The sequence below is a fragment of the Anopheles stephensi genome, chromosome 3 (assembly GCF_013141755.1).
Source record: "Anopheles stephensi strain Indian chromosome 3, UCI_ANSTEP_V1.0, whole genome shotgun sequence".
Classification (NCBI taxonomy): domain Eukaryota; kingdom Metazoa; phylum Arthropoda; class Insecta; order Diptera; family Culicidae; genus Anopheles; species Anopheles stephensi.
In genome coordinates, this window is record NC_050203.1 from 3,040,413 (window position 1) to 3,051,721 (window position 11,309).

The 11,309-nt window shown below is 46.4% G+C and overlaps 4 protein-coding genes across 6 annotated transcripts; 1 reads left to right on the forward strand and 3 right to left on the reverse strand.

The window, feature by feature from the left end:
- Positions 1-346: 346 nt before the first annotated feature.
- Positions 347-3,140, forward strand: LOC118509107 (small integral membrane protein 14). 3 transcript variants are annotated; one of them, XM_036049273.1, is made up of 5 exons: positions 347-598; positions 1,434-1,650; positions 1,732-1,777; positions 1,908-2,056; positions 2,145-3,140. In XM_036049273.1, exons 2-5 carry the CDS (start codon positions 1,579-1,581, stop codon positions 2,181-2,183), a joined length of 306 nt encoding a protein of 101 aa, XP_035905166.1. In that variant the 5' UTR covers positions 347-598; positions 1,434-1,578; the 3' UTR covers positions 2,184-3,140. The 3 variants fall into 3 exon arrangements, with proteins under 3 accessions (XP_035905166.1, XP_035905168.1, XP_035905167.1); XM_036049275.1 differs by lacking the exon at positions 347-598 and adding an exon at positions 727-1,209; XM_036049274.1 differs by lacking the exon at positions 347-598 and adding an exon at positions 1,039-1,352.
- A 296-nt stretch (positions 3,141-3,436) lies between these two features.
- Positions 3,437-6,419, reverse strand: LOC118509103 (maternal protein exuperantia-like). The gene is made up of 5 exons (XM_036049264.1): positions 6,242-6,419; positions 5,417-6,165; positions 4,917-5,325; positions 4,616-4,851; positions 3,437-4,536 (listed from the first exon to the last, which is right to left on the reverse strand). Exons 2-5 carry the CDS (start codon positions 6,153-6,155, stop codon positions 4,091-4,093), a joined length of 1,830 nt encoding a protein of 609 aa, XP_035905157.1. The 5' UTR covers positions 6,156-6,165; positions 6,242-6,419; the 3' UTR covers positions 3,437-4,090.
- A 539-nt stretch (positions 6,420-6,958) lies between these two features.
- LOC118509102 (maternal protein exuperantia-like) lies at positions 6,959-9,993 on the reverse strand. Its single transcript, XM_036049262.1, has 5 exons — positions 9,774-9,993; positions 8,937-9,685; positions 8,438-8,846; positions 8,137-8,372; positions 6,959-8,052 (listed from the first exon to the last, which is right to left on the reverse strand). The coding sequence occupies exons 2-5, from the start codon at positions 9,673-9,675 to the stop codon at positions 7,607-7,609; spliced, it is 1,830 nt and encodes a 609-aa protein (XP_035905155.1). The 5' UTR covers positions 9,676-9,685; positions 9,774-9,993; the 3' UTR covers positions 6,959-7,606.
- A 249-nt stretch (positions 9,994-10,242) lies between these two features.
- Positions 10,243-11,171, reverse strand: LOC118509105 (MIP18 family protein galla-1). The gene is made up of 2 exons (XM_036049272.1): positions 10,609-11,171; positions 10,243-10,506 (listed from the first exon to the last, which is right to left on the reverse strand). Exons 1-2 carry the CDS (start codon positions 11,036-11,038, stop codon positions 10,409-10,411), a joined length of 528 nt encoding a protein of 175 aa, XP_035905165.1. The 5' UTR covers positions 11,039-11,171; the 3' UTR covers positions 10,243-10,408.
- Positions 11,172-11,309: the final 138 nt, after the last annotated feature.

Sequence of the window (11,309 nt, forward strand, 5' to 3'; positions counted from 1 at the left end):
TTCGTAGAGGAATAAAAAAGGGACATTTTCGCTTACCATCGCATTTTAGGAAACGAACCCTGTATTAACGGATTTCTTTTGTTGACATCGAGCAGGGAGCGCACAATGGGCTCTCTATGACCTGTGAGAAAACATGCTTTAGCTTAGTTATTCCATCGCAAACACTGTGTTTATGATTCTGAATATTTAATATAATAATTAAAATTGCTAAAACCATTCACAGCACTTCCTTTTTTATTATTTCTTAAAATAAAAACATCACTTTCTTACCAGAGGTGTCAAACGGCCTGTCACCTTGCCCGCATACACCACGATACGACGCAGCTTGTCAGAAAGCTTTCACATGACCACCGCCTCACCATCGGCCCAGCGCATTTGTTGATGTTTTGACAACTGTGCTCGGAAGCGAGAAGGGTGTCTGTCTGTGTTTTTGTGTGTTGTGTGTGTTTTTTTCCTTCTCGGACCTGCAGCAGCTGCAAAATTGCCACATTAGCAAAACATTTGGTGTGAAAACTTTCGCCCAAACCACCCCAAACTTGTCTCGCTTTGTTCCTACACCAGCCAGCACTGTGACCCGCGCCCGATGCACCACACCAAGGTAAATCTAAGAATGTAAATATTTACAAAGGGGCTTGCAGAAGGCTCAAGGGAGAAGGTCGCGCGAAGACAAAAAAAATGGTGCCCAGACAAAGGGTCTGGAGCGGAGGAAGGGTAGCGACTCGCCAAACCCTCCAACCCCCTTCGTCGAACGGATGTTGTTGTGCCCGTTTTGGATAGCGCTGCGTCCAACGGCAGCCCGAGACTGATGGCAGTACGGTTGTACGGTACAATCCGGTTTCCGCAGCCAGCGAGTGATGATATCACCGATCCGCGAGAGCAAGACGTACCCGCGGTGCTGTAAAAGTGGAGCTTGTTCCAAAGTTTCGACACACCGAAAAGCATCCTAACTCACACACACACACATCCCCCCCCCCTTCCAAATCATCAAAGAGAACCGTTCTAGACCAGGGAACTAGTGCGGACTTTTCAAAGTTCAATCAGTGATCAATCTCATCTAAAGTTTGCAAACATATTTCCCAACCCCCTCCATGGTGGATCCGTTGCTTTCTATTATATCACCGCGATCGGACGCGACATACCAATACCAGTAAGTACGCGAACACTGAGCGTCACCGTGCGGCCCGCATCCCGCAAATGTGTGAAGTCCACGTAAGTGTTTACATTTGCCACCCAGAACAGTGATCACAGGTGTTCCGTGGGAAGGAAAAACGGGGGCTTCAAGGTAACAGTTTTCCAGCACCGAGTGTACGTTCTGGCAGCGTTGTCTGGCGCGTGTAACCGAATTCAGCAAAGTAATCGGACTTAAAAAAGTTGAGCCAATCCGTGTGTACATATTACATCGGAGTTCTCTTCCGTTGTTTGTTTCGTTTTAGGGTTATTAGAAGGGAAACCGTTACTGCAGTCCAGTTCTAAACCTCTCCAGTGTACAAAAAGCCATCCATCATCGCGCCGTTTGACCAACGTCTATGTTTTGCTAGTGACTTTGCGCCCGTGCTGTGAAATCTTTCGGCGATCGAAATGGCAGACGAGTTCGATGCGTGCGAATGCTTCTGGAGTCATGAAATTGCTATGAGGCGGTTGTTGTCGCTGGTAAGCACTCAGCACGCCCACGAGCGTACGCTCGAGCCGATAAGCTGTAGTAAAAACGTTCTGTTTGTTTCCTCATTTTAGCTGCGACAGGGACAGTCCTACTGCAACGATAACGAGTGTACCGATCGTAAGTATATCCCGCACTGCGTTGGGCGTGTGCAGAATGTGCATGCATGAGTCGAGCGTCGTGTTCATTTTGTCTAACTAAAGCAAACAATGTTCTGTTTCAAATTGCGTACGTAAAACACTTAAACCAGTTCCCAGTCTTCCGAGCGCAACCGGTGGCACAAACTTTTTCCTAATCATCATGGCTCTGATTTTTGTGGCCGTCATGTACGTGATGAGGCCAGCGTCGATGCGGCGAACGAACGACCTCAACAAGTCCCTACCGCCACCATCGAACGATGTAAGTGCGCCTTCCCTCGAGCGGCGATTTGCCTCCTTTTCACGTTGGCTCCTCTGCTCTTCCTCTTCTTGTTCTGCATCGTCCCAAGGGTCCGAATAACGACGGTGCACCACCGTCCATATCCTGAAAGATCGACCACTTTCAGCTGCCAACATGAAAAGCACAACCGGAACCGGACCTGCCACGCCGCAACAGCCGCCACCCGTGTGTACACGCACCGCTGTAGCCGTCCCGCATCGGTCCACGGACAACCCGCATTTTCTCCCCCACCCGGTCCCTCCGTTCCCCCCCGCCCTTCTAGACAATTTTCCGCATGACGTAGTACTCGCGACTGGCGCGACGGATTGACGGGGTTCGTTTCCATTTGGCCCACAGCCCACTACTTCTTCCAACAGCAGCACCGTACACAACCATACGTATAGTTCAAATCGCAATATTTTGTTTCTTACATTCTAATGCGCGTCTTACGCGTTCGCAAAGTAATTTCCTACCTTTCGGTCCAACCGCTCCGGCATGCGGTTCCAAGAGGCGCATGTGGGGTGGGTCGGCGTTGTAAGCGTAGTGATGTGATTGTTTTATTTACCAAGCCTCCAGCACTTTCCTCCCAAAACCCCGCGAGTCGGTGGTTATTGTGCATGCAAATGTTTGTTTTTGTTCCCCTATTTGTCCACTTTTTGTTTAATCCTTGTTTACACTGCATAATAAAACGAATGTACAATTCATGCGACGCTCTTTTGCAACATCTGTGTGCCAGGCGGCATGGCCTAGCGTCCGTGTTCCTGGGCATCCGCTAGTGGCGAGTAAATGTATTGATCGTGCAGGAGTTCTGATTGTATTTACACAATTCACACTAAGTAGTAAAATTGAGCAGCAGCTTACGTTTTTGTCTCCCTGCAAAACAATCTCACTCGATCGTACATACTCGTTCAAACTATAATTATTGTCGTGCAATTGGTACAAAGGAAAAAGACAAGCAGGAGCTAGCTAGTAGCCGGTTCCCCCCACGACCTGCACTGGCCTGGCCTAGTGATGAATGTTCTGTCTCATAATGGGAAATAAAATTCAAAATCTATATCGCGTACTGTAAAGTGCGGTGCAGGGTGCGTCGCGTTACGTCCGAAATACAATCCTCTACCTGGCTCTCATCGGCTCGTAATATCTCAGGTCCACCTATAGCTACGATGAATCAGGTCGCCTCGCCTGGACTCCTTTGACGAAACCTCTTCACTGCTTTTGATCCATGAAACGCGCTCGCGATGTGTTCTCGTCGCATAGTGATCTCAGCTGGCTATGATATCGTTGATTGTGTTCTCCGAAATGGCTGGATCAAGTGCAAAGGCAAAGTGTCGATGAAAACAATAAAACCCAACACATGAGCGCTTCAAATGCAATAAATCATCAAACATATATTGGCATCAACGTAGAACCGTAACCTACCAGAAGCTTCCGGCCGTCTAACGCTGCACACCTTCCATCAATTAACAATCATAACATAATTCGTTGATTTCATTACAAAGCGGAGCCTCACACTCATATGGGCATTTAAAAGACGCTAGCCGCCTCAGTTCGGTAACGATTGCTACGTAGTGGAAATAATTTACACAATATTAAAATGGGGTTTCTGCATCACACACAACTGTCCTAGACTCCTTGAGGTAGCTAAAACGAAGGCCCGGAACGTTGGCTGGAGACCAGCGGATGGTGCGCGCTTACCTTCTTCTGGTCAAACCACGCCAAACGACTATCCTGACCCAATACCAAGGACATTTTGCTGATGAAGCGATGCTTGTACCTGATTCTAAAATACGAAGACAACAGTACCGGAAGAGAGGGCGACTATACTACCGTGGTGTTGATCCTTAATCCTACTAGAATGAGTGTTTCTAAAATGTTTCGTATTCCGTGCCATTATCCTGAATTCGGTGTTGTATGAATCGGGTGTGATCTACTACTGCATCTTCTACTGCTGTGCAACAGCATCCAGAGACATCAACTACTTAAAGCTTCCTACAATCCTAGCTCCTTCCTGCTTCCCTAGGCATGACTCGGAATAGGCTGTTGGAACTGATGGTTGTTGTGGCGATTCGAGTTCGCATACGAATGGCGATTACCGTTGTGGTTCTTCATCGGCTGTTGGTTCTGTCCGCCGTTCTGCTGGTTCTGGTTCTGATTCTGATTCTGTCCATTTCCTCCGCGACGACGACGAGAATTGCGCTGGTAGAAACGCTTTCCAGGCGATCCTCCTTCATTGCGCATACTCGCCTCAGGCGAGGATGGACCGTTGTAGTACTGCTGATGCTGCTGGTTCTGATGCTGGTTTTGCTGCTTGTTCATCATATTGTTTCCGTTGTGCTGATTGTTAAAGTTCTTCTGGTTGTTTTGGTAGCCGTGGAAGGGTTTCCGATTTTCCTTAGCCATCTGAGCGTTTCCGTTCTGTTGCTGCGGAACATTGCCATTTTTGTTGGAGAAGAAGGGTTGTCCTGGAAGGGAGAGTGCACAAGAATTGATCATTAGCAGCGAGACCGTACCGTCTTCTGAAGTACGTAAGACAGGTCATACCTCGGGAAGGACGACGCTTCATGCGCTTCACAATCGGCTTGAATGCTTGCTTGTCCGGATCGTAGTGACAGTCAAGCAGTTCGACCAGCTCGGTACGTTCGTCTTCCTTCAACTCTGCGATCTCGTTGATGACGGCTTCCACACCTTCGCGCTTCTTTTCTTGCCAGAGCTGACGCAAAGATACGTAGTCGTGGCCAGATTCAGCCAGTACTCGTCTGTACGTAACAGCCTTAACCCTGGGACAAAAGAACGATTGTATCTCATATTGCCTCCAAGTGCTACGCAAAGCACTTCCACTTACCTATGGTAGATTGTCGTCTTAAAATAGAGCAAAAATACCGGTCTCAATGAATTCTGACGCACCAGATTCTTCTCCTGCTCGTCAAGCTCAGATATCTCGTTGGAAATAGGCGATGCATATTCACAAAGCACAGTGCACATCTTTTCGCGATCCTCTTCGGTCAATGGACGAGATGCAGAGCTGGTCGAAGTAGCCGTAGCAGGCGCATCGGCTCCTTCTTTCTTCTCACTCTCCTTCTGCTCATTTTCTTCCTCCGCCGAGTGTTCGGCGGTTTCGGTTGTCTTGTCACCTTCAACCTTCACGGCATCTTCAGCGGTGGAGGATGAGTTGGTGGCTTCTTCAGAACTGGCCGAAACATTGGGCTCCGTTTCCGTTGATGATGAAGCAGACGCAGCTTCCTTCGGCTCAGCTGTGAACAGACAATTAGCAGTAAGCTTAATATCGGTACCATAGCAACCATCTTGAATATCTCAAAATGGCGTGGACGCCATTTTACTTACCGGTTGCTAAGCGTCTAGAAATTTCGAACGCCATCCTGGCACGGTAGGCTGCGTTTCCCTCATATCCTTCACGAGAACCTTCTTTTTCGTCCAAAACTAGCTTCGCAAGTTGACTTATGCTTAAGTACTTGATAGTTTTAGTACACTTCTCTTCGGCCAGTTTGAAACCATTCACAAACGACTTGACGCTCTCGGCAAAGCGATCCAACAGCTTGTACTTCTTCAGGGCCTCGATGACCATGTACGGTACGAATTTCCGTTGCTCATGGTACACCAGAACAATGCCCTCGGATCCCTCGTCTTCGCGGCGACGTGCCTCGAGCCAATCGATAAATTCGTTCAGTGCTGCAATTTCCATCTTGGTTTTCATGACGCGGTACGTCTGCATACTCTTCAGCATGCGGAAAAATCCGACCGTAATCACCCGAACCTGATGCCGCTGACGGGCAGCCGGGTTCAGGTTCATCAGTGGCATAATGTACTGCGCATACTGTTTGTCCGGGGTGAATGCCGAGATCTGTACGATCTCATCGATAAGTCTACGACCCGTCGTATCTATATCGATACCAATCAGGGTGTACTTGCCGTGTGGCAACGGATTGGTATTAATCGACAGGTCAGTTTTGTCGAATTTCGAGGACAACACACCGGCAGGTGTATCGCACTCGTCGAAGCTACTATCTGCATAGTGCTGCTCCTCGTCAACATCTACCTTCGATTCGTCCAAACCTACCACCATTTTGTGCAACCTGTACAATATACGAAATTAACACATGCGGTTTTGTATTTGCGCTTTTCACCTCGTACATTTCGCAGTGTTCTTACCTGTGGTTAAAAATCACTTAAATTCACTGAATAAAAAACAACTTTACTCGGGGATGAAACACGCGAAAAACACGTGGTACCGCTTGAGATGGACTTTTGAGGTTATATGAACAGCAGCTTCCAGAGCGCTTTGCAATGAGATGTTTGCTCTTTGGATGTTCTAATAAAAGTGATGAGATCCGTGAAGAATCCTGCCCATCCTTTGCAACAAACATTGCTGGATTAGAAATCAAATGTCCCAGAGAGAGACAGCTACAGTACCGCTCTCCTGTTTTCATTGCTTACTTCTTAGTATCCTGGTTGTTGTAATGGATGCTATAAAATGTTTTAGTGGAACATATCATGCTATAATTTTTTTCTGTGTTTAGTAGTATCGAAGACAGAGGGAGAGCGAGAGATAAAGAGAAAGAAACGAAAAGTGTGAGTAAGTGAGAAAAAAAATCAGAAAGGGAGAAAAAACAATAGAGCATAAGTAATTCGAACACAAGTGGTGCGGTTGCTATAAAAATAAGTACGATTATCCATGTTAGCTCGAAACAGTATTTACCATTTTAATGCATGGAGAAAATGCTCACGTTGAAGCGATACGACCAAACTTTTATCCTTAAACAACTAAATATCTGGTCATTCAGCAAAGATAACCTTACTTATCGTAGGTGTAGTTAGAGCTTTTTATTCTTAATTTAGTTTAAAAATTCGAACGAAAACAACACCATATGATATGCAATAAAACATCTTATATATTGGCATCAACGTAGAACCGTAACCTACCAGAAGCTTCCGGTCGTCTAACGCTGCACACCTTCCATCAATTAACAATCATAACATAATTCGTTGATTTCATTACAAAGCGGAGCCTCACACTCATATGGGCATTTAAAAGACGTTAGTCGCCTCAGTTCGGTAACGATTGCTACGTAGTGGAAATAATTTACACAATATTAAAATGGGGTTTCTGCATCACACACAACTGTCCTAGACTCCTTGAGGTAGCTAAAACGAAGGTCCGGAACGTTGGCTGGAGACCAGCGGAAGGTGCGCGCTTACCTTCTTCTGGTCAAACCACGCCAAACGACTATCCTGACCCGATACCAAGGACATGTTGCTGATGAAGCGATGCTTGTACCTGATTCTAAAATACGAAGACAACAGTACCGGAAGAGAGGGCGACTATACTACCGTGTTGATCCTTAATCCTACTTGAATGAGTGTTTCTAAAATGTTTCGTATTCCGTGCCATTTTCCTGAATTCGGTGTTGTATGAATCGGGTGTGATCTACTACTGCATCTTCTACTGCTGTGCAACAGCATCCAGAGACATCAACTACTTAAAGCTTCCTACAATCCTAGCTCCTTCCTGCTTCCCTAGGCATGACTCGGAATAGGCTGTTGGAACTGATGGTTGTTGTGGCGATTCGAGTTCGCATACGAATGGCGATTACCGTTGTGGTTCTTCATCGGCTGTTGGTTCTGTCCGCCGTTCTGCTGGTTCTGGTTCTGATTCTGATTCTGTCCATTTCCTCCGCGACGACGACGAGAATTGCGCTGGTAGAAACGCTTTCCAGGCGATCCTCCTTCATTGCGCATACTCGCCTCAGGCGAGGACGGACCGTTGTAGTATTGCTGATGCTGCTGGTTCTGATGCTGGTTTTGCTGCTTGTTCATCATATTGTTTCCGTTGTGCTGATTGTTAAAGTTCTTCTGGTTGTTTTGGTAGCCGTGGAAGGGTTTCCGATTTTCCTTAGCCATCTGGGCGTTTCCGTTCTGTTGCTGCGGAACATTGCCATTTTTGTTGGAGAAGAAGGGTTGTCCTGGAAGGGAGAGTGCACAAGAATTGATCATTAGCAGAGAGACCAGACCGTACCGTCTTCTGAAGTACGTAAGACAGGCCATACCTCGGGAAGGACGACGCTTCATGCGCTTCACAATCGGCTTGAATGCTTGCTTGTCCGGATCGTAGTGACAGTCAAGCAGTTCGACCAGCTCGGAACGTTCGTCTTCCTTCAACTCTGCGATCTCGTTGATGACGGCTTCCACACCTTCGCGCTTCTTTTCTTGCCAGAGCTGACGCAAAGATTCGTAGTCGTGGCCAGATTCAGCCAGTACTCGTCTGTACGTAACAGCCTTAACCCTGGGATAAAAGAACGATTGTATCTCATATTGCCTCCAAAAGCTACGCAAAGCACATCCACTTACCTATGGTAGATTGTCGTCTTAAAATAGAGCAAAAATACCGGTCTCAATGAATTCTGACGCACCAGATTCTTCTCCTGCTCGTCAAGCTCAGATATCTCGTTGGAAATAGGCGATGCATATTCACAAAGCACAGTGCACATCTTTTCGCGATCCTCTTCGGTCAATGGACGAGATGCAGAGCTGGTCGAAGTAGCCGTAGCAGGCGCATCGGCTCCTTCTTTCTTCTCACTATCCTTCTGCTCATTTTCTTCCTCCGCCGAGTGTTCGGCGGTTTCGGTTGTCTTGTCACCTTCAACCTTCACGGCATCTTCAGCGGTGGAGGATGAGTTGGTGGCTTCTTCAGAACTGGCCGAAACATTGGGCTCCGTTTCCGTTGATGATGAAGCAGACGCAGCTTCCTTCGGCTCAGCTGTGAACAGACAATTAGCAGTAAGTTAATATCGGTACCATAGCAACCATCTTGAATATCTCAAAATGGCGTGGACGCCATTTTACTTACCGGTTGCCAAGCGTCTAGAAATTTCGAACGCCATCCTGGCACGGTAGGCTGCGTTTCCCTCATATCCTTCACGAGAACCTTCTTTTTCGTCCAAAACTAGCTTCGCAAGTTGACTTATGCTTAAGTACTTGATAGTTTTAGTACACTTCTCTTCGGCCAGTTTGAACCCATTCACAAACGACTTGACGCTCTCGGCAAAGCGATCCAGCAGCTTGTACTTCTTCAGCGCCTCGATGACCATGTACGGTACGAATTTCCGTTGCTCATGGTACACCAGAACAATGCCCTCGGATCCTTCGTCTTCGCGGCGACGTGCCTCGAGCCAGTCGATAAATTCGTTCAGTGCTGCAATTTCCATCTTGGTTTTCATGACGCGGTACGTCTGCATACTCTTCAGCATGCGGAAAAATCCGACCGTAATCACCCGAACCTGATGCCGCTGACGGGCAGCCGGGTTCAGGTTCATCAGTGGCATAATGTACTGCGCATACTGTTTGTCCGGGGTGAATGCCGAGATCTGTACGATCTCATCGATAAGTCTACGACCCGTCGTATCTATATCGATACCAATCAGGGTGTACTTGCCGTGTGGCAACGGATTGGTATTAATCGACAGGTCAGTTTTGTCGAATTTCGAGGACAACACACCGGCAGGTGTATCGCACTCGTCGGAGCTGCTATCTTCATAGTGCTGCTCCTCGTCAACACCCACCTTCGATTCTTCCAAGCCAACCACCATTTTGTACAAGCTGCATGAAAACCACGTCGATATTAAAATTTTTGTCACCAAGCAAAAGCGAGTCACCATCCGCGGCGGATTATCACGTTTTTTCTTACCTTCGATGAATGGAACTGAAGACTAAAGAATTAATAATCTCGTGGCTTTCTAGGATACTTTCAAGACACTTCCAGAGCACTCTCACAAGATGTTTCACCTTTGAATGTTCAAACGAAAATGGCCTTACGAGGTTGAAGCAAAGAGCGTTCAACTTACGAAGCAAGCCTACTGTGCCACCAATACCGCAATAAAAACGGTACTTGACATTATCATACGGATTCACCCTCAAGGATACGATCAAGGAGTGTTATATACAATCCGAGTAACCATAGAAGAGGATAGCGATACATTCTAGACATGTCCTTCTGTATCTCATTGTAACGCAATTAAACGCACACTTTTGCAGATAGCTTCAGTTACTTCGGAGGTCGATGACATTGTAACTGATCATCTAAAGATAACTGTTTTAGTGTGCTAGCATCGTAGGAATAAACGAACGTGATATATCATAGGAATAAACGAACGTCATTATCCTCCACCAAGTTCTACTCTGCAAAATTACATAAGAAACTATTTATTTTACCAACAAACAATTATCTTACACCGTCTTACCGCGCTAGTCCACGATGTACAGATCAATTTAAGATCCGAAAAAAAAAACAACGATTTATTGCACCTCTCCAATGTCAGTCTTTCAATCTTCCTCTTTGATACAGTTTTCAACCAACTGTTTAAGGTTGGGATTCTCCATTGCCGCTGCTATTCGTTCCTTATCGTTGATCTGTTTGTTAACTGCAAATATCGGGCAAGTCGCGTACGTGCAGAGAGAAAGAAAGATTAGACAACATATCATTTTTTTCCCTGCAAGGACCGATCATTCGCCAATTCACTTACTTTCGTCTTCCGTCGCGTGGGCACCTTTCTTGATGTATATATCCAGCTTCAAATTATGATTGATATTTCGCTCAATTTTCATCCTTATGCACAGCCCAATTAGTGTGGCTAGCGAACAGTGCGGTACCGTTGGATTGAACTCGACCCGCACAACATTTACGTTGTTTGGGGTCGGCTCGTTCACGAATATGCCTTCCTCGTACACGACGGCCAAATCCTCCAGAGTGTTGGGCTTTTCCGGGTCACGAATTGTACGCAGAATGTCGTATATAGTTTCTCTTAAATCGTTCGCGTTTCGATAGCCCAATTCTTGCAGAGTTGGTGCAGGAGGCACTGCTCCATTTGAGCCGACCAGCGGACTACCTTTCGAACCCGACGGTGACCCGACGGTCAGATCTTCTGAGGTTTTCTTACGGAAAAAGGAAAGCATTGTGCGGGTAGAACGGAAAATAAAGTCACAAAACTACGGTAAAACACTGAAATAACTTTGCATCACGATTTGAAACGCAAAACCGGACGATGTATGGGGAGAGTTGCTTTGTTTACATGCGACAAGCGCAATGTCAACATGTAAGGGACTGTACAGACGTTGCTCTTCACTGTTGCGTAATTGCTATAAAAAAGAAAATTATAAAATAGTTACGATAAGCATTTGTTTGAAGTTAAATATAAAAAATGAAACAAAATTAATCACACAACGT